Here is a 26,237-nt window from a genome sequence, read left to right on the forward strand (position 1 = left end):
CTGTCATATCTACATCATTTCACGACGGATTATGGGACTTGGTGTCTTCTTTGTTGTGTGTTATGTCGAACATTGTACGTCAATGTATCAGTGTCGTTTTTAGACCCGAGTACACCATGGTCAGGAAGACAATCTAGTGGCTAATAAACTGACAGATACCCCATTAGATGCCTCTCCAATTGACCATAGGTGCACCTTTTTAAGTGATCATTGAGCACTTCTGTTCCTATTTCCACTTACACATAGTGGAAGAGAGTGGCATAGGTCCAACAAGGCTGAAAGTATTACCTACCTAGAAGTGGTTAGTTTATTTCTTTTTCTATCCACTGTTTGTAAGCGGCACAACACTGTTACCTAGAGGAGGCTTTGCACTTGGGCAGAGATAGTCAGATATTCATTCTATCCTTTTCTGTCCTTCCATCACAGCCTTGTTTGTACATGTACCCTCTCTTTGGGTGATAGTACAATGGTCCTGGTCCACATAGGCCTCTGGATTTCCTGATGAGCTATAACCCATTTTTCCATACAGTGGTTTTTGCCCTATTTTAAAAATAAAGATATCTTGATACACCTGGGAGAAAACGATTTGCTGCTAATGATTGATTGGGTTTGATGGAATAAGTCTTAGGGCTTATAAAATAGGTTAGGCCAGCAATGCGGATAGTCTTGACACAATTGTTATCCAGGATGGTCCAGAGAGGTGTGAAAAAAACAACAGGAGTGAACAAGGCGCATTAAGAAATAAGCAGGAAGGTTACTAGTTTCTGCAGAATCATAGGCCTAGTGAAACACGAATTGATACATTTTGAGAGGCCTCTGCATTTTCCACAAGATGCGGTTCCGTTGTCCTTCCTAGGAACAGAAATACAGCTCCTGAAGGTGATGGAAGCAGTGGAGGGTTTGTAAAAGGAGTCTGATAATATGATGATGGTTTGGGGCTTCTCTCAGTCCAGAGGAAAGATAGGAATAATGAAAGTTTAAGTTTAAACTTTATATACAGGGATATTGAATTGTGTGGTTAGGTGTACCTGGTCTAGGAGCGGCCAAAGCAAGCAAAGAGGTGGCAGGAAAGGAAATGGAAGGAAAAGGAAATAAAGGAAAGAAAGGGGAGAGGGCCAGGAAATGGAAGAAAAATAAATAAAAAAAAAGGTGGGAATTCTACAGAAAACACTACAGGTGAAGTACAGAAAAGTGGTATAAAGACATCACAGAGACATGTCTCTTACTGGGGGGCAGGGGAGATCCAAAATTAAATAACGAGCCAAACCTGCCTTAATTGAAGTAACTATCATATTTTTCGAGAGTGGCTGTATATTTTACGCCATCCTGCCGCAAAGTGTAAGCGGTCAAACGTTCCTGAGAGAGCCCTGCAGCAAGGCGAGAGCTCTTCTCAAACACCTCCCGCCTCTACAGACAATCCATTCACAAGGCCAAGGCCATTACATACAACTAAAGAATCTCCAAAACATCCTCCAGCTCGCGTGAACTCTTTGCCATCCCCGCAGAGCTGGCAACCCCCTTTGCCCCCCCCCCCCCAGCACCATCCACAAAAAGAACACATGGAGCAATGTAGTCCAAGACACCCTCACCAACAGAATCACCCTCTTACAGCATAAGACTGCAGCCGAACAAGTCAATACCACGGCCCCCCCAACCACACCGCTTGTAGAACACAGGGACTTCCCGCCCTTCGAGTTCCAACCTATCAGTGACCAGACCCTCAGAAACTTCAGAGGTCTCAGACCCTCCCAATGCAAAGGGGACTCCTTCCCAGGCCCCATCGTGAAGGATTGCGCTGAACCCCTTCCTTCTCCCCCTCATCATCAACTCCTCCTTCGCCTCCTGCATTGTCCCCCTGGCCCTCAAAGAATCCTGGGTATCCCTTTCCTGCTAAACATTATTGAAAGGGTCGCCTATCTGCAAATCCACCATATCTTAGGCTCCCGCCAGTCCGCGTTTCGGCCCAAACATGTAACTGAGACGGCACTACTAGACTTAAAAAATAAGCTTGATGCCAATGACCGAGGCAACATCTCCCTGCTCCTAGAATTCTCAGCTATGTTTGACCTGGTCAAACACAACATGCTCTGCCACCACCTCACATCCTCAGCACACTTCTCGCCTGACACAGCCAAATGGGTCACCTCATTCCTCGCCGACAGGACCCCGAGAGTATTTTCCGGAGAAGCCTTAGCGCACCCAACTCCTATAACATGTGGCATCCCACAAGGCTCCCGACACTATAGAACATATATCAAACTTCTCTTCGGTAACCTCAATTCGGTAGGTGCCTCCTACACAAACTACGCGGACTACACAGAGATCCTCATCCCCTTCCAGGCAACCACACACGATTCACCAAGGTTAACCTCCTCTATGAAACAATCTGAACCTGAATGGCCACACACTGCCTCTGTCTCAATGACAAGAAGACTGAGCTTCTTTTCGTGGGCCCCCCCAGCAAGACTAGCAAAGCTCCATCAGGACTATAAATCTTTCACTATCGATCATCATCCTCGTCGCAAAACGCTCTGCGTCTACCTGGACTACACCCTCAACAAGACACGTCAAACAAACCACATTGCCTCAACCAGGTTACACCACAAAGCTCATCATGGCCAGCAGACTTTTTTTGTCCTCACAAAACCAGCTCGAAGTTTCTCAAGCACTCATTTGTTCAAAACTTGACTATTGCAACTCTCCGTTTTGCGGCACCTCTGCCCAAAACCTATGCAAACTTCTATCAATCCAAAACAATGTACTGAGAGACGCACTTGACATTGGAAAGCCTGACCGCATATCCAAAGCCAGGAGATCCGCCCACTGGTTCCGGATAAGGATAGGATCAACTTCAAGATCATGTCCATCACACACTGCTGCCTCTCCAACAACGCTGCATCTACCTGGCAACAAAAATCTTAAGATCCACTACAAGGCCACAGCGCACGGCCTACAAACACTGCCTTGTCGCCCCCAGATTCAATATCAAAAAGAGAGGAGGCAGCTTCCCAGCCTGTGCCCCTGCACTCTGGAATTAGCTCCCTGACCACCTCCGCGACGAATCATTCTACGGCAGCTTCAGAAAGAAGCTCAAAACCTACCTCTTCAACCAAGACTCTCTGCCCCCTCCCCTTGTTTCCATGCCCCCTTTTTCTCTTCTCTCCTGTCTGACTGTAACCAGCACCCTGATGCCCTCTGGGTTGGTGCGCTTATTTAAATGCCTAAATAAATAAAAATAAAGTAAATACAGTCCGTGCTAGCGCTTCAACCTGTAACAGTTAACTTCGAGCGTGTTATCATTCTGCAGTTTGGGGCCCTCAAGAGGATCAAACTAGAAAAAAAAAGTATTACTTGAACAGCAAGCATGCAAGAGGTCTAACAAGGGTACAATTGTCACAGAAATACAAGAAAAAGACAGCCACTCTTTTCGTGACAAGAGCTTAATATTCGGAAATATCAACCTTTGCTCACTTACCAAACCTTTACTGGCCTTTCCTGATGGCACGTGAGCAGGGTGGTGGAATTCACTGCACGAAGGTAATTAGTAGTGCATCTAAGCCTTCAAGGATTGTGCAGTTTGTCCAGCTGCAAAGACCACCAACACTGTCAGAAAATAAGCAGTATTGATCCTCAAGAGAACAAATCCAGACATATAAATCTAGATCTAAGAAGCCCAGGGTGCTTGCTATAGATCACTCCTCAATGCACCGTGGCTGATGCGGTCATCAAGGAATATAAGCAGCCTGCGGAAAGGACCACCATTAGTATTCCCTAGGCCGAAAACTTTAACCGTGACATCAAATCACCTGCATGTCCGCTGGAAATACATCATTGTGTCTAGTTTCTTCTTGCATTTAGCTACCTGCATCTTCTCATTTCCCATTATTAAGGGTTAGCTAGAAGTACCAGAACGCAAGCAATAAAAGGACAAAATGTGTTACATTTCACTCGGAACAACTTGTATCTCTGCAGGTATGGCCTACGACACTGTACCAAAGTTTCAGTCTAAACAAATACATGTTGACCCTCCATAGGACTGTCCTATAGCCTTAGAAGAGTTGGCAAAAGGTGGAGTGAGTGAATACATACACTTTTGGAAGTCCACCAGGTATAATCTAGACTAATGAGCTTTAATCTCAAACCTAGGCGTACTTTCAATGGGGCCCCTCTGCTTCCGGGAAAGCAGGGCAGGAACAAAAAAGCATTCCATTAGCAGGCAGCCTCCAAAGGGCCAGCCTGTACTCCGGTGCCAACAAGTCCAAGGAATGACTTGCTTTGACAAACCAATGAAAAGTTGGCACACAAAGATGACTACCAGTCCCAAAAACCAAACAGAGGTTTGTGTGAGCATAAACCAGCAATACTCGAAGAGGCAAGAAAAAGCAAAATAAGCTGCGTCACGTACAAGAGAGTGCCTCATTTCAACCTCCTCGTTTCATCCTACATGTGCATATGACATTATATAACTGCTAGGGTGGAAAGGGGAGTCGGGATCATTTAATAGCACAGACGATCTCCCCAGCCACACCAATGAATTAATATGTGAAAACACTGGAGCAAATGATGATAGCTGGTAGTGTACTTGGGTTCTCTATGCATAGCTAGCAAGATCGTAGCCAAGGCTCAGGGGATCTCCCACTTTCCATATTGGAATTGCTGCTGCCACTTACTGACAATTCATGGTACAAGATGGCTGCCAATCCCATCGCTTTACCCAAAGTGACATCACTGTTTACCACAACACACAGGTAGCTCAGAAGATAGCGACAAGCAGAGGCTCTTCAGACTTCAATGTTTGATGAATTGTGTTAAGTTTAAAGCTATGCGCCGAACAGGTGAATCATACAAAACAGACACGGTTCATTACAACAGGATTGTTGTTTTATGTTGCTAAGACAGTTCATTGTCAGATCCCAATTTAAGAAAACATGAACAATAACAATGACTTTTAAGGTAGCACACACTACAAGCTGAAAGGTCCTTTGGCTAGAGTGTCCATACAACTTCATCGAACGGGGACAACATTTTGCCAGATCTGGGCTATCTTTTTACAGATCAGTAACACTGAAGTTAACCGAAACTACAAATCTGATAATGCATTAATTTGTGAAATTATAGACCAGGACTAGAAAATTGGTACCTTGGTGACAGAGAACCACTCTTGACATTTGAATAATAATGTTAGCATCACCCAACTCAAAGATCAAAATAATGAGTTGGTGCTGACCGCGGATATGGAGCTCCTGTGATTTGTAGGATGCACATATCTCAGCAGATCAACACAATGAGCTAGCTCTCTGGCTCAGACGGCTTGAGAATGGCAATAAGAGCCCTGGAACTGAAACAAATGACTCCTAGGGACTGTATTGGATTCTAAAAGGTGCTTGCTGCATGCACAAAAGGACAGCTCTGGCATAGCCTCATATATTAATACATACATATACATATTTACATAAGCAGCATGAATCACATATACTGTACATCTCTACAAAGTTTAAACATCTCTCCAAAGGCTTAAGTTAAAAAAGAATTGGCAATAAAAATACATTTAAAATGTCTGCATGTGAAAATATACATGACTTTTACATAAATGTACAAACTCTGGACTGCCATGAACCAACAGGTCGGATGGTCCTGCTACGTGAACACTCCTTTTAAGAAGGTAAGCAATACACACATCTCCATACATAACCTGGACCCTGGCTTTCCGATTCTAAAAAGGGGATCCTGGAGATGGCCGCAATCCGACCTGCGCTTTATATTGCTCTGTAGGATCGCAGTTAGTGGAACAGACAGTCAGACAGACAGAAGTAACAGACTGGTTGAGTTCTCCACATTCTCCCCATGCGAGATCCATGGAAACACTGTTGGACATAGGTTTACTGGGGCAGTTGCAAAATTGGGCTCCTTCTCCCTAGTGCGAGGGTCTGAAATGCCAACAATGCAGGAGAACAGTCACGTGACAGGTGTCTCACAAATGATCGGCTCTCGTCTAGTAGCTTTTCAATGGTACCAGACTTGGGAAGCTCTTCATTTTCATTTAGGCTGGTCTGCACAAGTTGGCTTATTCTTAAAGGTTTCCAAAATTGTTTCGATCCAGCAGAACTGCCGTCTAACAGCCAGAATTCAAGTGTTAAAAGTCAGCAGAAGCCCCAATTTTATAAATCTGTTCTCATAGCACCTGGCAGCGATAGTGCTTGCAGCATGCTAGCACCACTGTTCCCTAACCCATTCCTACTAAGCGTTTAACAGTTTTTCGAACCAACATATTGTAACAGACATGATTGCTTCATTTTTATGGCACATGTGCAGTCTCAAAGCAGTCGAGACCTCCCAGGTTGTAGCTGAATAACTGGAGACGGGACAGACACAGAGATTCCAAAAATCACAACAACTTGGGCCAGCGCTGTGCAGATACTGTACAATCTGAACTGAATGCTGCGACTACTGCACACACACTCCCCAAATCATTGCTTCTGGTGGGTGTTTGGTTAGAACTGGAGCAATTTCACATCTGTTACCCATACAGATATCACCAGCAACCCACCCCTCTAAAATCTAAACCTAGAATCACATCTCTTAAACCTGTGTCCATTACCCATCTCAGCCATTTCGAGCCGGCCTGTGCAGAAGGCTTCCTTCTCTGACCCTACTGTCGTATAAGCAGCAGAGCGCTATTTTCACAGGCACTATGAAAATCATCATAGGTCACCCGCTCCCCACCACTCTGCTGACCGACAAAGTACATACAAGTAGTTAACTTCAGCTCATAGACAGTGGCGTAACAGTATGTGGGGGGGGGCCCTGCTAACCCCGCTGTGGGGGTCCCCCACCACACTTTGGGCCCCCGCGGCAGCCCCCATTATGCCAGTGCTCATAGAACGAGTTCCAGAGAGATGTACAAGCAGTCTTATCAAGAGACGAGTGCACAATCTTGCCCTACATGGGATGCCCACGCCAATCGAACGGTGGACCTACCAATGTCAGGGCAACAGTAATGCAGTCAATGAAAAACCAATGCACACCCTAGGTGCTGCTGAAAAATAATCTTAAATTATGTAACAACTAACTGCTAAGAGGGGGGATCCACTCTCGGATAACTTTTGGCATCAGAGCCACAGATTACTGGGCACTTAAGGTAAATGACTGCTTGTACAGAGGCAGACAAGCCTTTTAGCCGCAGGCCAGTTCTGTAGTAGTCACATTAAAGACATGTCTGGCAGGTAGTTACAGAGGCAAAGGTCTGTCAGGGCCCATGGGCTGGGAAAGTCATCATGGTCCCCTAAAGGGATTATGGCTGTGAAGATCATACCCTCAAGGGGTGTGTTTGTGGTGCATAGGATAAACCATGTGCAAGTGGGATAAGAAAATAATTCGAGGGGATGATGAACAACACTGATATGTCTAAAGATGACTGGTATGCTGCAAATGTCTTAATCTTTTCCCCCCCATTAGCAGTGGAAGATTCACTTATTTTCACTGGGTTTGAAGATTCTTATTTTATGTACAATCAGAACACCCGTAAAATGACCAATAGAAAAGTGCACTAAGCACGACTCAGAATCCTTATGCCATCAATTTCGACCGCCATAATGAAATCACAAACGTGGGGGTCCAGATGGATTGTAACAAACTGGAAATAGAGACCCCAAAAACACTATGCTAGAAAATACTCAATTGGAGAAGCTCCCATCAGCTAGACATCGAGAAATTGTGGACTTATCGCTGAGGGAATATTTAAAGAATGCAAGGTGAGAAGCCATGGACAAAATACAAGGAGAACAGACACTCTGCATTTATATTTAGGTCTGTGCTGAATATAGAGAACCATTTTTATAGTCTTTACCATTTTTTCCTTGACATTAGGATGGCCAAAATAAACTGTACGATTTTTTAATCTAGAGATATTGACACAAGGGATGTGCCTTGGGCCGCCCCTCCCCCCTGCTATCCCCCTCAATGTACCTACTGTGAACGTACTTACACCACCAATGGACATTGTTCAACTTTTCCACATATACAAGGGCTGGAAGAGGAGAATTAATTCTAGACACTGTAGGGAGAACTCAAAATTCCAATGACATTGGCTAGTTAATGTTAAAGCAAGTCTGAAGGTCCTTGAAAACTGAGTGCCATGTTTATAACCTAATACTAAAGTAGTACCAAATGGGGGATAAAAGAACACCTTCCCTTAACCGTGATACTAACAGCCTCATCACGAGTTTGGCGGTAACCCTTAAATGCGGCGGTAATGCTATTACTGCCGCATTTAAGGGCCCGCCACATCACGGGTTTGGCTGCATTTACCCCCAACTCTGAGCTGGAGGTAAACGCAGCCAAACCCGTGATTTGAGCTGGGGGTAAATGCAGCCAAACCCGTGATTTGGTGGACCCTTAAATGCGGCGGTAATAGCGGCTCTAGAGCCTTCCTCTAAAACAAGAGAACTGGGGCACATGGCCTTTCCATTTGCCCAAACAATGACTGCTGTTTCTTGTAGATAAAAAGGTTCCGACATTGCAAATGGCTCATCTACGGTTGTCCTGTATTTAACATGCAAGAATTTAGAAGTAAAGGGTCACTTGGAGGTCAAGCCCAAGTCGAAAAGAACTATTGAAACAACGTAGTATTTGCGCGTAAAATGAGTTTCATGGACCTAGAGAGGTCTATGTGAAAGTGGAAGCAGAGGGTCTGCAGAATATACCATCAAAATCAGGTTTGACCAGTGGAATGCTGTTTAGGATAAGGAGTGCCTCTCCATATTCCCGATCAGAGTTCATAATTGTGTAAAACAAAGGCCGCTGAATGTGGTTAGAGGTATCGGACCAGTCTTGGAAATGGTCATTTGGTGCCTCAGGAACCTTTGTGCTATCCTTGTACAATACTTGCAAAAAAACCATTGGTTGGAAGTTCCCTGGGATAAGCAGGTGAAACCGGCTTTGTGAGGGCAGCCATGGCCATATGTCAGCTACAGCTTATGCATTGCTTGCACCCGTTGGTGAATAGCATACGGCAAGGGTAGTGACAACAGAATGTATTCATTTATTGTAATTGACAATTAAATTGACAAAAATGGAAGAAAAAAAAAAATCGAACACTTCAAAAGAAGGTAGTGACATCAAAAAAAAGATTCAACCAAAACTGGGAGTGCTATGGACGAGGCAATTCCTGACCCTAGCCATTTGAATATAAAAACATGAAATGGGTGGCAATACATGGGGCTGGGCCCAGGCCCCTAAATGAATTTCAAAGGGATAGAATCTCTGGGAGTGATTCTTCTGAATCTTCCTCAACCGCAGGGGTTCCTAATCAATTATGAAGTAGGAAAATCATTATGGAAGAGTAAGAGAGAGTACAAGAACGTCAAACGAAAATGCTCCACAGGACTCCTCTGCTTGACACTGTTCCGGCTGTCTGGGCCTACCCAGTAAAGCTTTGTAAATATGTTGCAGTCTCACTGATACCCTCTCCGTCTATATTACAGATGAAAGCCATAGATGTTGCTTTGACTCTAACGAAGTGACCACTGGAGAATCTGGGTAAACGCATAATAACTGCAAGCAACACATTAGACCATTCATATGGACATAGGGCTTAAAAAGGGGTGTTATGGCTTAACTCAAAACCACAAGTCTGTTCTAAGGAGCTGGATCCCCAACGAGGATGGGAATAACTGTTCAAGGGGTTTCAGAAAACGCATTCGGAAGTTGCTCACAAACGTGCCTTGATGGTATAAAAGGCAAAGCTTCAGCAGCCTGACCAAGGTAGGCACATCGAACACAGAATAGCAAAGAGCTCTACTGTTGAGCAAGAGGAAGCGATAACATATTCACCCAAACACCGAATGGAGAACCTCTTACAGGCGAAACGCTTCTCAGAAAGGGCTTGCTTTTGAGCTATTCAGGACCCAGTCCCACACAGAAAGAATGGCCTTGCTGAGGGTGAAGCATTGCAAACTCTTGACCCAGGCTCACAGTTTGGGTCCCAGGCTCACAGTTTGGGTGTCCATCTTAAAGAGACAGTGGCTAAAGATCGGTGCCCAAAACTGCCCAGCTCCCATTAGTGCTAGCAAGCTTTTCAGCCCCTATGTTCCAAACCATCTTATGCATAAGAGGCACAGGAAACAATTCATACTGGAGGAGGCAGGCAGTGTCACAGCTCTAAAGCACAATGCTCCTGTGACGTCCTTTGCAACAAGTCACAGCTGTGGGCTCAATCTGCCTGAGACTTAAAATCCTCAGTTCACCAAAATCTGCTTAGTACCAATAGTTGCCTATGTGTTTAAGCAAGCGATGATGCCACAGTAATCAGAAGTAATGTTATAAACTCCAGATCGATGGCAGCAAACCATCAAAAGGCTCTCAATCCATGGCACATGACAGCAAACCAAGGAAGAGGCACTGATGGTTATGAAACTAGATCACTGGGGTAAACAGCTTTTGAGAGCTCATGCCCCAAGATGGATCAGGATAGAAGAATGGCAATTCTTTAAACCTGCAGCAATAAATCACAAAATCCTACAGTAAATGCAATGGCTAGAGTTCCCATTGTTGGGGGACTATTAATGGAGGCTTGGGTACCCATAGAGATTTTTTTTCTAAATGCTGATACAGACTACTAGATTGTTCCCTCAGAGGATGGGCCAGGATAGCTCACATTCTGGCCCAACCCGAAGCCTCGTCATTCTCCCTGACTGGGTTTGGTTTTGAGGCTGAAGTTGCAGAACTTCTGCTCAATGTCAGAAATGACAATTACTGGCAAAGCAAGTGGGTGGGCAGCTTCAAAATGTGCCATTGCCTTCATGCAAATTTGAAGGGCATAGTGTGTTGAGCATTGGGATTTCCTTATATTTCTCCCTATATCTGGTTGTGGCAGACAAAGTTACATAAGATAACTGAATAATAAGTGGGAAACATTTGTGGCCCCCGATGTGAAAAACGCACGGTGGTCAACTAAAGAAGAGGAAAAAGCCACAAATATAACAAAAATAAAATAAAATTCCAAAACAATGGTTTTAAAAAAAGACAAACCCCTCTTCTGAGAGTGGTTTCAAAATGAATAGTTGAACAGTGAAATGTTTGCGTATGAGAACCTGGGCAGGTGAGTGGGGGAAAAGGAGAATGCAGCTGGCATCAATAAAACATAAAAAGAAAGTGTGTTTGACATGGCCTTCCTGGTGTCAGGGTAGGATTGCAAGGTTCTATGTTGGTTTTTCGATATCCATTTATCATGTGCACTTTTCCTCGATTGGACTTTGACAGCATTTTTTTTTTAATGGGTCGTACCCACCAACCACCACCCTCCACCCCCACTGTAGCCCAGACCGACATCCCCAAACCCACCCACCTCCTCCACCCACACACACTTTAAAAAATGTGGTGAAAATCAAATTGAGGAAAATTGCACAAGGTGCACATGATTAAATGAATGACGAAAAACAAACACTGTGGATTTCAGATGGTGGGAATTTATGCAGCATGTGAGATCTATAATCCAGAAAACCTGCCCAACAGTCAGTTCGATGAATCAATGCCAAATTTTAACCATCAGGGAGAACTCCCAACAAAATACTGATGAGGGCAAACTGAAGGTGAGCTGATCCCAACCAGAACAGCGGGGAAAACTCACAAAACAATCCACCAATGTGAGCTCAAAACAAATCACAAATAAAGTCGGTCTTGCTGACCAACCAATGCGAGCTGTCCCCCACCTCCCCCGACCACCAACGTAGGTTTGCTTTGTCTGTACACTAGTAATTGCTCATTTGTTCTCCTCCATCAATTAGTGTGCATTCAATTTAACCCACCAACTTGAGCTCCTGTAGACCCCACCAAGGAGAGCTCACGTAATCTGTATAGCTCGCATAGTCTAACCCACCACCGGGAGTGTACTTGGTCTGAACTCGGTTCACAGGACTGACCTAAATTCTCCCCACTTTGTTCATTTGATCACCCAAATTTATCACACCCTTTCTATCAGTCAATAGCGTTTGTTGATTGTTCTTAAAGCAGCACATTATTGTGTTTGTCTAACTGCATAAAGTCTACAACACCCCCACCCACTGTCCCAAAATGGGGCCCTGTGACCACCAAATCAGGTCATTGAAAGTCAGCATGAAAGCAAATGCCTCCAGAGCTGGGTCTACTGTACTGCTCGAGGAAACAAGAATTCTTAACATCGACACTGGCCACTACATGCCTAATATGGCCAGTAGGAGGTTTTGGCCTACTTCTTTGCCAGTCTGAAAAGATGTATGACTGTGGCAGCTGGGAGCAGGCTGTCACAAGTCAAAGGGAACCATCCCAGCTGCACACGTGCAATGGCCATCTTAATTGGTCCGCAAGATAGAACAGTTGCACCCTAAAAATCTCAGCTCACATATCAAAAGACATTATACAGTGAGTTGGGGTGGTGTGCCTCCCAGTCCGAGATGTGTAAATGGAAGTCAAGGAGGCGGCTTTCCTCCTTCAGTAGGTGCTCCACCCATTCAGAGTCTAGAACTCTCTGTATGTCAGGAGTTAAGTCAAAGGATTATCACTGTCTTCCTCGATGCAGGGGCCTTCCGTGCCTGCCAACAGGGTGCCCGTTTCATTCATGTCCTCCATCTCTATAGGGAGATAGCCGTTGGGCTGGCATTCAGGGTCCGCAGGGCTTTCCTCCATAGCCTCAATGTCAGTGTTTCCGTGACTGTAATCACACTGGGCGTAAAGGTCGGAGCTGCACTTCTGTCTGCGTTCCTTCATGATCTGTCTCAGGAAGAATGCAGGGATGGGGAGGGCAGCCAACAAAATAAGACCAATCAGAATGCCCAGGGCCCATGGTGGGTACTCGAGCTGCACCTCTGTGGCCTGCAAGAGATAACAGAGGAAACAAATGATTCCAACAGTGGGCAGTGATCATGAGCATTAAAGTAGGCACTGATCCTACAGATGACGAACAGATTTTAGCAGGGCAATCAAACATCAGCACACATGGGAACCTATGATCTCAATTTCATGCAGCAGGGCGAGCCTGGAGACACCACAGAGCAATACAGAAGGGGAACATCTCATTGCACATTGTGAGAAGTGCAGTGATCTAGAAATGGATGGAGGATCACAGTGCAGCACATGGGGAATCCCAGGGCCCTGTTCTCAGACACTGATTGAGCAAGGCCTGGATAGTACAAAAAGGTAGGACAGGAGATTATTTTTTAATTCTTGTATGGCGTCACATGCCTGCAGGCCTCAGGGCGCACAATCCCAGTACAGTACACATGAAATAGAACAGCAAAGGTGATATAATTCCAATAGGAAAGGAGATCACAGATCTTCTCGGACCAATCATCCCAAGGCTTGCAACGTGACTGGGAAGGGCACATTAACCTACAGCAACTATCTGTCAGGGCCATCACAGAGCAGCATACATAGAAGCACCGTCCCTCTGGAGCTTCATACCTTATCTTGAGAGGGTTCAAACACGCAATGGAAATGTTAAGACAGTTGGGCAGGGTATATAAATGTACCCCTTTGGCTCAGAGTTAGTGCTGCATTTGAGGCAACTCACAGGTCCAATGCAGCCATGGTGCATGGCGTTCAATCCACTGACTTGGAGGAGAGCCTGCTGCACATCAAGCACTCCACTGGTCTAAAGCCAGACATCACCCGTGGCTTCCACTCTAAAAACGTGCACCCCCTGGGCTCAAAGTTAGAACACCTCCAATTCAGACACCTCACATGTTCTGAACAGCTCACTCTGTAGAAGCTCAATTCTGCACAGCTGCTCATTATGAACCCCAACTGGCTCTGAGCCAGTCTGGCGGTAAGTCATGCACCCCACAGATGGAAAGCCACCCAGCTCCACGCCAGTCACTGCAGAATCTGACAAGACTGGTCACACCTCAGGGCTCTCAGGCCACCTCAGTGTCACAGCCAGCATCGCACCACGCCGGGCACTCTACTGGCTGAGAGCGAGCCTTGCTGCACATCACAAACATCAAAATGCTCAGGACTAGACCTGTTGAATGAAGGTTACAAGATGGACCTACTATCATTTATCTACTTCATAAAACCCCAGGTGTGGACCCTCACCCCATGAGTCCAGAGCTAACTCTCATGCATGTAAATGGTGATACAGATGTAGGCTTGGGTATCCCTGGTGCATGTCAAGAACCCAGAGGACTGTGGTCTAGACTATGAGCACCATGAGCTAAATGGGCTTATAACCAACCCTTTTGAACTGTAGCCACCCCCACAGTCGCAGAGCCAACTCTGCCACACTCAATGAACACAGTGCCATCCCTCCTAAAGAGTAGACACCTCAATGGCTCAAAGTCAGAAATGCACCACATCACACATTCGGGGGTCACAAAAGGGTGAGAGTTAACCCTGCCATACGTCATACAGGTAAAAGGCTCCAAGTCCTGAAGCTCATCTGCCCCCACGCATCAGATCTATGTGATCAATGCGGAAATGTTGAACATCTTTTTGCAGATTTCAACACAATTACATGCAGGGGGAGAGGACCCACAGCCCCTCCCCATAAGCCCCCTCAAATTAAGTATTACCCTAACCCCGCCCCAACCCAACATATAATTGCACTGAAATTGGCAGTAACATTTTTTACATTATCTGATTCAGTATTTTGGGCCGTGAAATGATGGGGCAATACCCACACATTAGCCATCCCATGGACACAGGGCCAGCACAACTGCATGAAAATGGCTCATGTCAGTCAGTCCTGCTCCATGTCAGGAACCCCACAGAATTAGACAGCTGATCTCGATCTCTCTCGATCGATCTCGCTCTCGATCTCGCTCTCGATCTCGCTCTCGATCTCGCTCTCGATCTCTCTCTCTCTCTCTCTTTAGCCCTATGGCAAGCCAGGTATTCATCGGGTCAATAGAGAGCCATGTGACACGCACCAGTTCGTTGTTCCAGGACTGGTAGGTAGGATGTTTGACGAACATGCGGACAAGACTCGCCAGGAGCAGTCCGATCATGCCCAGGATGCTGATGTACTGCCACATGTACTTGTAGATGCGCCAGGGCCGGTGACCAAGCATCTCCTCAATGTCATCCATGAACCTAGTAGAAAGCAGGAGAGATAAAGTCACTGAGGAAGAGATGGAGCCAAAGTGAGGTCTCAGTGGGTCAAGCAGAGGAGGTGTGATTAACGAAGACGAGAATATGGGAAAGGCTAGCAGCAAATCAGGGGCCATAGGACCAGAGCAGGCGCATCAGACCCTAGGAGAGAGGTAAGATAAGATCATAGCAGGAGGAGTTGAGGACCGGGGATGAAGCAGGCAACATACAATTACATTAAGACACAGAGCCTAGGAGGGATCTTTAGGACGAATGATGGGAGATCAGAGCACGAGAGGCAAGCAAAGACTGGACAAGATGAAGCAGATGAGAAAGGATTGCAGTCGCAAATGACTTTAGGGGAAAATAACTTTACAGCAGAAAAGTAGACACTAGGAGAAAACCATATAAAGAATCTAGAGCATGGCCCATCACCCCGAAAACACCAAGATAGGCCAGGGGGCATGGAGGGGTGGGGGGTGAAAAGGGATGGAGCAGGGTCATATCAGAGGAGCAGATGCACAGCTTTGAAGGGGCACAATGGAAAGAAAAATAGGAAAGATCAGGCTATAGCAAATGAGGCAGTGCCTTGAGGGGGAGCAGTAGGAATAAAGCCACAGTGAACAGAACACAAAAGCAAAGGCGGGGACCAGGAAGAACAACATGAACACAGCAGGAGAGAGAGACTATCGTAGTAAGGGAGTCGGACAATAGGAGAGAACCTAGGACAAAGCAGGAGACGTAACATCACACCAGAGACTAGGAGGGAACATTAGTGGAGATAATGACAGGAGGATAGGCAGTCCTCCAAGGAAGACCTTAGGGATTAATGGGAGGGAATACAAAATGCAGCAGGCGGAGAAGAACCTACAAAGGGGCCTTAGGACTGAGCAGGCAGGAGATCCAATCATAGCAGGAGAGGCAGAAATATTAAGACAGCAACACTAAGCTTTGGCTTTCAGCCTTCGCCTCCCCACTCTCACCTGTCAGCTCCATAGATCCAGGCCACTGCCACGTTTTCAAAGATGACGACAATGATGAGAGGCAGTGTGGCAGAGTAGTCGTCAAACATGGAGACAAAGTAGTTTCCGGAACGTTGTACAAAAACCAGCCCAATTAAGAATGACAGCATACAGCAGAGCACTGAAATCAGAAGAGCCCAGGAGATATTACAGTACAGAAGCCATCGTCCCAGATACCCTTCAGTCATAGACAACCCACCAACGCCAAATCCCCCACCTACCTAGAACTCTCCAACGTGCCCCAAATCACCCAACTGCCTTATTTTTGCCAGCTACTCGAGATCCCTCACCTGACCAAAAACCTAGCCATGCCCAACTACCCAAACACCCTCTCCAGACCATTCTAAAGAACAAGAAATAACTGACCAAACACAATATACCAGTACGACTTAGCATAGTGAAGGATTCCCACACAACACATTTCAAGGATATCAGTTAAAATGAAGCTTTCAAGGCAAAATAAACCACGTTTTAAAAATTGTTTGACAAAGAATATCAATAGAGGAAATGTTAGATCAGCAAATACAATTGCCCAGCTGAGCCTGAAAATTTAATTATGGGTAACAAATCTTTTGGCACCATGATTGTGTTTTTTTGAGATTGTCTAGAGATCAGCATCCTAGCAAATTCAATCAATTTGTAAATATTTTTGGGACACATTTGAGTGATAGATGGCCTTCCAGGATACTTGCTGCACCAGAGGGCACGAGCCTAGGTTGTCCTGGGAAACATGGATGCCAACTGATAACCCCCAGAGGGTTTGTTTCACTATTTAGTGGTGTTTACAAGCCTACGTGCGAAATTAGGACCTCTTCAAAAAGACACTCGTGGATTATGCAGGGATAAGCGGTCAACTGTTTCCTGAGGCTCAACACAGAGACAACCCGAAGGATCTTCAGTTCACCCAATGGAAAAGAAGAAACTGGCATTTCTAAAGTTTTGGGGATGACAATGGCAAAAAAAAAACGAACAAAAAAAAAAAAACCTTTGGCGGTTACCAGGTCTAGCAGAAAGGTACTGTAAAGCGATCTACAATCTATTGGCAGAGACAAGGCATAATACAGTAAGAATTGCAACGCACCTCCATCCCTTCACAGGCTGCTTACCAGGTGAGACTCGTCCATAATGGGCAACAGGGCGCCAACCCATCACCCAAGTATGGGCGAGCCAAAGGCAGTCCAGTGAAACACAGAGTGCTCCTTCAGCAAGCAGCTGATTGAGCGCTCCTTGGGTGACTAACTGTCAAAGGCTACCCAATCATCCATGCCCAATGGGCAAGACACAGAAGGGGGAGTTTTGCTTTCCCAGCTTTGCATGGCCATTTGGGGATGCAGGCTGAGGAACTGCAGGGCTGAATGTGCACGGGGGGCGCTATTGTCCCTCCCTGTACAGAGGCCCAGCTGCAGAGTGGCGGAGGCGCTCCGGCTCTACTGTGGATGTGCAGGAACCAGGAAGCTCACCCCGTTTCCTCGTTCGTGTTGGTGGGAGCCACAGTGTCGGCCGCAGTTAAGAAATGTAGGTGTGTGTGTATGCGTGCATGTAAGGATTTGTGTCTGCAAATGCGTATGTGAAAGAGAATATATGTTGTTTGTGTGCTCTTGTGAATGAGAAAGTATGTTGTGTGAGCGGGATTATTTGAATGATGTATAAATGGGTGTGTGCTGGGCACTAGCATCAAGGGTAAAGACTGCATGATGTGTGTTCTTACATGGCCCTACTGCCCTACGTTTTTGAAGCCAGTCTTGACATATTTTCTTACTGTGGTGTGGCCAGGAATATGTTCTTACATAGAGATGTTGGCAAATTTTGCCAGAGGCAGGATGGACGTGTTTTCTTATGGTATCATTACTGGTGTTATGGGCACAGCAAACGTGTATGTGCTCATATGAGAACATTGGTGAAGGCAGCACAGACATGCATGGGAAAAACCAACAGGAAATGTTTTTAATACAAGCATACATTGTGGGCAAAAGCATAAAGAATATGCATTTAAAAATGTGCCTGTGCACTGTTGGTAACTTGCGTCCGTTTTTTTTCCTGCATGCGTTACTTTACAAAACGGATTGTAATCTGGATGGCTTTTTACACAATTTGTCAAACAAAGTGTGCTGTAAAATGCTACATTCTAACCCTACTTTAAAAATGTTCACACTGGGAGAACCATCCAGAACCCGCCATGGTTGGTTCTGGCTCTTTCAATATATGTACACCTCTCCAATACATTTAAAAAAAATAAAAAAAAAAATCACCAGCAGCCACTGCATTCTATGTTCAATTGTTTTTGGTTTTGTTTAAAGAGCACAGGATGACAGGGTTAGGGGTTACCGGATACATGTTGTGCACTTCAAACGTTGCGAATTCAGTAAAATTATTCATGGATCTGCTGTTCTAAGAATTACATTACACAAATGTGTGTTCAAATCAATGAAAGTGTGTACTTTTTACAATTTTGTTTAATCTTATTTTTAGTTTAGGCTATTAGGTCGCGCTTAGCACCAGCTCTAAGCCGAAACTATTGCATTAGAATACAGCTAGTGAGAATGGCATATGAGGGACACAAAAGCTTGTAGGTGTTGTTTGGCTATTTACCCACCCATTAACTGGCAATGGCCATGGTAATCCCAGTGGCCATTTCCAACCACTACCTGCCACTCCCAGAACAAAACACATCCTCCCGGGATCTCTTTGAGAAAACTTTATCAAGTCTTACCATTAAAGTTTGTGCTTGAAGTGTTTTCTAAAAGCAGTCAGTTAATGACTGAATTGGAGCTGTAAACGTGCCACGGATGTAATAAGCATGTCTTGACCAGGTCTGCCTTTAGCCATTCAATCTATAAGCACTCTGCATGTCCTTCACTGAAGTCCTGATAAAAACATGCACTGGCAAAGCCAACAGTTTTGGGTTGTTTATAAAATCAGGCAGTTGCCAGGCATTGCTATTATATGCCCAGTGACTCTCACCATTTTGCAGCAGCTACCATAAATGTCCCATTAATACCACTACGGCAGTTCCTGGCAAAAACATTTCCCATGCATACACAAAAACCAAAACTCATGTCTTCTGTGTATGTATGGTAGGTGTGGCGTTGCCATCCAGTCCCACCTAAATGTGGGCATCATCTGGAAATCTGTAACAATCATTGGCAATGTCAACAGATTTGGCTTTTGTGTAGGCATGGAAAAGGCATTTGCCAGGCACTTCCATAGTGGTATTAACTGGCCATCGATGGTAGCAGCTGCAAAATGGTGCGAGTGCTAAGTATATAATGGCAGTGCCTGGCAAATACCTTATACTTCTACACAACCCATATTGATGGCTTTGCTAATGTTGGTTTTTAGCAGGACATCAGTGAAGGACACACATGAACACCCAGCCCATTCTAGAAACTTTGCAGACTCCCTTAGTGACTCCCTAGCAGAATCCCTGATCTCTAACCCTTGCCTACCCTGCTAGGAGACCTCAACATCTGGTTCGACGCCCCCCACCAACCCATGACCCGTCCACTCAACATTGGAAGCCCTCAACATGACCCAACTGTTATCAGGACCCCCACCCACATAGCAGGGCACATCCTTGATGCAGTATTCAGCTGCACCAATTTTATCTCCTCACCCTCTGCCCACCCTCTAGTATGGACTGATCACTCTGCCATCTTCTCACTTATGACCCCCCCCCCCCCGTCCCACCTCAAGATCTCCAACCTCCCTTTCGAACAAGGTCATTGTTTCCCTGGACCTGGCCAACTCCCTACCCCCCTCCCTTCTCAACCTCCCACCCCAAGGAGGAATCCCACCCATCAACCACTTCAACGGCTGGCTCTCTGATGCCCTCAGCCCCCTCACCCTTTTTAGATCTTCCTCCCACAGATAAGGTCCTACTCCCTCCCTCAAATCTTTCAACCACCGACTGGAACGCAAATGGTGGGTTGACACCCCATCCCCCATAACAAACCCACCCTAACCAGGCAGATCAGGGCCTACAGGGCCAAAGTTATGAAAAGCCAAAAGGTCATTCTATGGTTTCCAATACCCTGAACACCAGTAGGGACCTCCTCAAGATCATTGTGGAATTCCAGGCCCCTCTCTGCTCTTTCCCCTCCACTCCTTACTCCTAATCACTCTGCGATTCCCAGTCAGATCACTTTTACAACATCATCATCGAAAGAAACCTCACCATCAGTGCCAGATTAGCAACTATCACCCCTCTGTCCCATTCCTTCCCCTCCTCTGCCCCCCCAGATCCCCTCCTCTGCTCATTCCCCCCACTCTCCCATTCAGAGTTCCTGAAGCTACTTTCCAGCAGCTGTCCCTCATGATCCCCTTGAGAACCTTACCCCCCCCTCACCCCTTAAAAACATTTTACCACCTGCAGAGGTAGCATCGCTAGATCTATAATTAACCATCCACCAACATCAGGTGTTTTCCCAGCAGCTTTCAAAACCTCTCACGTTAAACCCTCGACCCCCTCCTCCCTTCCAACTATTGCCCAATCTCAAACAACCACTTCATTGCCAAACTCCCAGATCGCAAAACATATTCCCAACTCTGCCTCTTCACAAAATCCAATGGCCTCCTAGACCCTGTCCAATTCAGCTTCAGACCCCTTCATGGTACCGAATCCTTCCTTGTCTCCATCTGGGATGACATGAAAAGAACAGCAGACTCCCAAGGATGTGCGACCCTCATCCTCCTTCACCTCTGCAGCATTTGACACCATAGACCACATCACTCTCACTGACAGACTCCACTCCCTAGGCATTAGGGACACTGCTTCAAGATGGATCTTTTTTTTACAACCGCTCCCAAATCACCACCCTCCCCCCTGCCCAGTCTCTCCTGGGTTTCACAGAGAGCTTCCCTCTCCCCCCTCCTCTTCAACCTCTACCTAAGCCCCCTCCCCGTGCTCATCCACTCTCACAACCTTACCTGCTACACCGATGACAGCCAACCACCTCATCCTGCAGCAAGACAGCACTCCTCCCCCAATCCACTCCTTGGCCGCCCTCCCTAGTACCCCCCTGGAGCATCCACCTCATAAAGAACCTGGGCTGCACCTAGAGCTTGGACTTTACACTCTCTCGTCACATCACTGCCGTCTCCAGATCATGCCATTTTCACCACTGCATCCTCAGGCAAATCTTCCCTCGTCTCTCCTACCTGCACAGAATCTCTGCAATTATGGCCATCAACCTCTCTCGCCTAGATTAAACCAACTCCCTCTGCCTAGGCACCCCAGCTCAGAAAGCTCTAACAGATTCAAAACTCTGCAGCAAGGCTCCTCCCTGTCCCCTCTCCAAAAAAAAAAAACACATCCCCTACACTCAGGGTGCTCCACTGGTTTCCAATCAGTCGACTTTCCACTTTCAAACCAAAAGCATATTGCCCTCTAACCCCAAAAACCACTTTCTTGCATACCCTCCTAACACTCTGATTATCCCTCCCCCTCCCCCTCCCCAAACACATCCCCTCCACGCCTCCCCTTCCAACACTCTTGCCTGTGATTTTATTAATGTACGTGCTATCTGCGCCCACGCCCTTGACGTTCACAAACTCCTTTTAGGATCCAACCTAGACCCATTAGCCTTCACTGAAACTTGGCTACAGGATACTGCCAGCCCCCTCCTCTCCCTCGCCATAGCCCCTGAATATTCCATCCTACGAGTCAATCGTCTTGATGGCCCACGATCGGGTGTAGCCCTCATACACAAATCCACCATCACCTTTGCAGCAACTACCAGGCTACAAAATCCTCTTGGCTGAACTTCAAACCTCTCCCAAAAAATACCATTTACATACTTCTCTATCGCTAACCCTCCCACTAGTGTACCCCGGAAACTGACATCCCCAACCTCATCACCCATCTGCTCAAGCCCACTACCAAATTCTTTTTCCTAGGAGACTTCAATCTTGGCCACAATGACTCCTCCGATCGTAAGGCATTCACGCTCACATCCACCCTTGAAGAGATTAACTTTACTCAACTAGTCGGCTCTCCAACCCACAAGAAAGGAAAAATACTCGACTGGATTCTACCATGCAACACCTCCCTCCAAGCCCCCCCCCCCCTCTCCGTCTCCCATGGTCAGATCACTTAATGATCCCAGTCACCCTCGCACCACCACTAATAACACCCCTATTACCAGCGAACCACAACCACAATGCATTACCGCCAGACACACACGTAAGTTCACAGCCAAGTTGCTGCCCCCTTCCATCCTAGCCTTCCTCAAATCAGCCCCACCTCTTCTCAACCAGAGGCCATCCTTGCATCCAATCACTCTGCTCTGCTCTCTGCACTTGTCGAACACGCACCTTTCAAAACAACCTCCTGTAAAAAACCTAAAACCCATAATTGGTATACCGATGACCTAGCCTCCCTCCGGAATAAGAAAAGCACCTTTGAACATCTCTGGAGGAAAAACCTTACTCCCGCCAACAAAGCAACATTCCAGTGCTCAGCTAATATCTATAAACTAACCATCATTGAGACTAAAGCTAACATCTTCAAAACCAGAATCTCAAATGCAATCTCCGATACCAAAGAACTCTTCAAATTTCTCAGGGAGCTCGAATCCCAGGAACCCCCCCGTCTAATAACTTCCTGAAAGATAAAGGGTGGCACACTCTCATCCAATCCACCCTGGACACCAACTCGTATGCTAAGGGACAAAGCTATTCTAAAAGAATCCCTTCTACCACCCCTGTACCTCCTCATTTACAACCCCGCTTCCCCTCTCAACCGTCTGCCCTCCTGAGTCCTCACTACCATTCTGCACCTGAAAGCATCTAATTGTGCTGGAGACACCTGCCCAGCCCACATTGTCATAAGGTGTGCAGAATCCGTGGCCCCTACCATAACTACCTTTAACAACGCATCTTTAAAGTCCAATTCCATTCCTACTGCCATCAAAGAGGCATGGGTCACGCCTTTTCTGAAGAAACCCACTCTTGACCCCACCATCCCTACAAACTACCGCCCCATCCCCACCGTCCCATACCTCCTCAAAATCCTGGACCGCACTGCCTATCAAAACTGCAACTACATCTTGAAAGCTATAATCTACTCTGCACCCGCCAGTCAGGCTTCAGATCTCGACCTAGCATTGAATCTGCCCTCCTTGACCTCAAGATGCAGCTCGATCACTAGGGATAGCTGCAATCTCGCCATCCTCCTACTGCTAGACCTCTCTGCAGCTTTCGACTTTGTAGATCATGAAATCCTCTGCAAACACCTTACCACCAATCCAATCCAATCCAATCCTTTCCCTCTGGCAGATCCACTAGGGTTTTCGCAGGCCAGGAATCTGCTGACCCCATACCTGTCTCCTATGGTGTCCGGTAGGACTCCTGCCTCTTCCCCCCACTCTCTAACATGTACACCAAACCCCTCTTTGACCACATAGACAGCCTTAACATCCCATACACCAACTTTGCAGACGATACGCAGGTCCTCCTCAAAAATCACTGGCAACCATGACATAGATTCTACCAACATCAATCACGTCTTCAGCATCATACAGGCTTGGATGGCCAACCTTCACCTCTGTCTGAATGATGGTAAAACAGAGCTCCTTATCGTGGGCTCCACCCATCGCTAAAACTCCCCAGCCCCGCCAACTCTTCCTTTTGCATAGATGGTAACACCATCCCTATATCAGCCCATGTTAAAATATAAGGCGTTTACCTGGACGCTGAACTAAATATGCATATGGTCTGACATCCAGTGGTAACCGCAGAGTATTGCATCTTGTCTTTCAGGGACCAAAAGGGGACGTCGGCATAGTCGTGTCTAACACTATCCCTATCGTGACGTGTAGTGTACCCAAAATCCCTCATGTGCCAAGGTCCCTCCAATTGTATTTTGTCTGCCATGAGGGAGTACAAGGCTATAGTGAGTGAGTACATGAAGAGAGAAAGTAGTAAGACGTCTATGTTCCTTTCACCCCGATCAGGGAGGCAGGGAGGGCGCATGTGAATCTAAGCAGATACAATCATCAGAAATGGTATTACGGTGAGTAATGCATGTCTTCTGAGGATTGTTAATCTTAGAATCACATGCTGTGCATAGACTAGCGAGCAGTAATCGGAGTTGGAGGTGGGTTGTGAGAAGGCACAGTAGAGAAAAGATGTCTTGGTACTACTTGTCCCACCTGAGAACCAGACCTAGAATGAGTGTCTAGGTAATAGTGTCTTGTAAAGGTGTATACAGAACTCCAGGTTGCCGCTTTGCAAATGGACTCTAGGGGAACATTTGCAATGAATGCTATGGAAGCCCCAGTGCCCCGAGTAGAGTGTGCTCTAGGCTTGAAGGGCAGTTCTCTCTTAGCAGAAGCGTAACCCAGTGTGATGCATTTGACAATCCAACTTGAGATAGCTGATTTAGAGACAGGATTCCCCTTCTCTACCAGCTGCCACTGAAATGAAAAATTGGTTTAGTTCTTTCCAGGTAAAACATGACTGCCCTGCGCACATCTAGTGTGCGTAGGCTTCTTTTGGCCACACTAGTGGGATTCTGGAAAAAGGTAGGTAGTTCGATCGATTGGTTCACATGGAACTTCAAGATGAATTTAGGCGCAAATCTGGGGTGAGTGCGCAGAACTACCTTATCCCTGTGGACTGTAACAAAAGGGTCTAGAACAGAAAGGGCCTGTAGCTCGCTAATCCGTCTGATAGAAGCGATAGCCACTAGGAAGGCCGTTTTGTATAAGTAAGGCCTTTTAGACTTGCTTTATGCATTGGCTCAAAGGGAGGTCCCATGAGTCTGGTTAAAACCACATTTAGATCCCATCCAGGAGCTGGGTGAGAAATAGGAGGATGAATCCTCTTAACCCCTTCCATAAAAGCTTTAATCACTGGTATGTTCCACCACAACACCTTCTGTTGTGACGTGGTGTAGGCTGAAAGAGCAGCAAGATGAACTTTTAGAGAATTGAAGACCAACCCCGAGTCTAACAAATGGGTTAGGTACAGCACAATGTGTGTGAGTGAGGAATCGATGGGATTGACGTCCTTGGTGTTACACCAGATGAGAAACCGTTTCCATTTGCTGGAATAGCAATAGCGGGTGTTCGGTTTCCTAGCTTCCCTGAGAAGGTCCATGCATCTCTGAGGGAGCTGAAGGTATCCAAACTCTATGACCTCAGGCTACTAAATTCAGAGTTTGTGGGCATGGGTGTAGGGTCTTCCCCCCCTGTCCTGAGACAACATGTTGTACGGGCAGGGTAGTTTTACTGATGGGGAGAGGGACATTTCCATTAGATGAGCGAACCAGGGTTGGCGGGCCCACATGGGGACTACCAATATCATGGTGACTGGTTCCTGGTGCATTATCTTGTTGAGTAGGGGAGTCGGGGGCGAAACGCGTAAACAAATTTCCCTAACCATGTTATCCAGAGACCGTTTCCCTTGGAGAGGTTCTGGGGGTACCAGGAGGCGTAGTCTTGGCATTGGGCGTTCTCCTGAGTTGCGAACAGGTCGATCTCTGGGAAGCCCCATTCTGCGAAGAAGTTGGACACAATGTCTTCGTGCAGACGCCATTCGTATTCTGTGGGAAGTTGGAAATCTCTGCTGAGCACGTCTGCCGGAAGATTGAGTTCCCCTGGAATGTGTTGGGACAACAGAAAGGTCTTGTGTTGGAGAGCCCACATCCAAATGTTTTGGCACAGCTTGGATAGCCCTGGAGAGTGTGCCCGTTGTTTGTTCAGGTAATACATGGCTGTGGTGCTGTCTGTCAGGACCAGGACTGTCTTCCCCTGTAGTTGTGTTTGAAAGGCTTTCAGTGCTTTGAACACTGCTAATAGCTCCAGTAGTTTTATATGGTTGGATGCTACTTGTGGGGACCACACTCCATGCGCTGTCTGCTGAAGCAGGTGAGCCACCCCCCCTGTGAGAGATGAGTCTGTCGTGAGAGTGGCTTCCACTGCAGGGGTGGTGAAGGTTTTCCCCTTCAAGAGGTTTTCCCTCGACCACCACTACAGAGAGAACGAGGGCTGGCAAGACAACTACCAGATCCATTGTCGGCTGGCCTGACACCACTGGCTGTTGAGCCACTCTTGCATGGACAAATGCCGAGCATGGGGAACCAAGTACTTGCATGACGCCATCATACCTATTGAGGGATCTGAAAAAGCAGGTTCTGAACCCTCTCGTTGAAGG

The 26,237-nt window shown here is 46.5% G+C and overlaps 1 protein-coding gene across 2 annotated transcripts in view; it reads right to left on the minus strand.

Moving 5' to 3' along the window:
- Positions 1-4,859: 4,859 nt before the first annotated feature.
- LOC138452915 (sodium-dependent neutral amino acid transporter B(0)AT2-like) overlaps positions 4,860-26,237 on the minus strand; it is a 228,598-nt gene continuing 207,220 nt past the window's right edge. For both annotated transcript variants that reach the window (XM_069605263.1, XM_069605265.1), the window contains exons 10-12: positions 16,044-16,203; positions 14,901-15,063; positions 4,860-12,846 (exon numbers count right to left, since the gene is read on the minus strand). In XM_069605263.1, coding sequence (XP_069461364.1) covers positions 12,517-12,846; positions 14,901-15,063; positions 16,044-16,203 — 653 coding nt within the window. In that variant the 3' untranslated portion in view covers positions 4,860-12,516. The remainder of the gene's footprint in view (positions 12,847-14,900; positions 15,064-16,043; positions 16,204-26,237) is intronic.

Source organism: Ambystoma mexicanum, chromosome 1p (assembly GCF_040938575.1).
Source record: "Ambystoma mexicanum isolate Mex_15411 chromosome 1p, UKY_AmexF1_1, whole genome shotgun sequence".
Taxonomy (NCBI): domain Eukaryota; kingdom Metazoa; phylum Chordata; class Amphibia; order Caudata; family Ambystomatidae; genus Ambystoma; species Ambystoma mexicanum.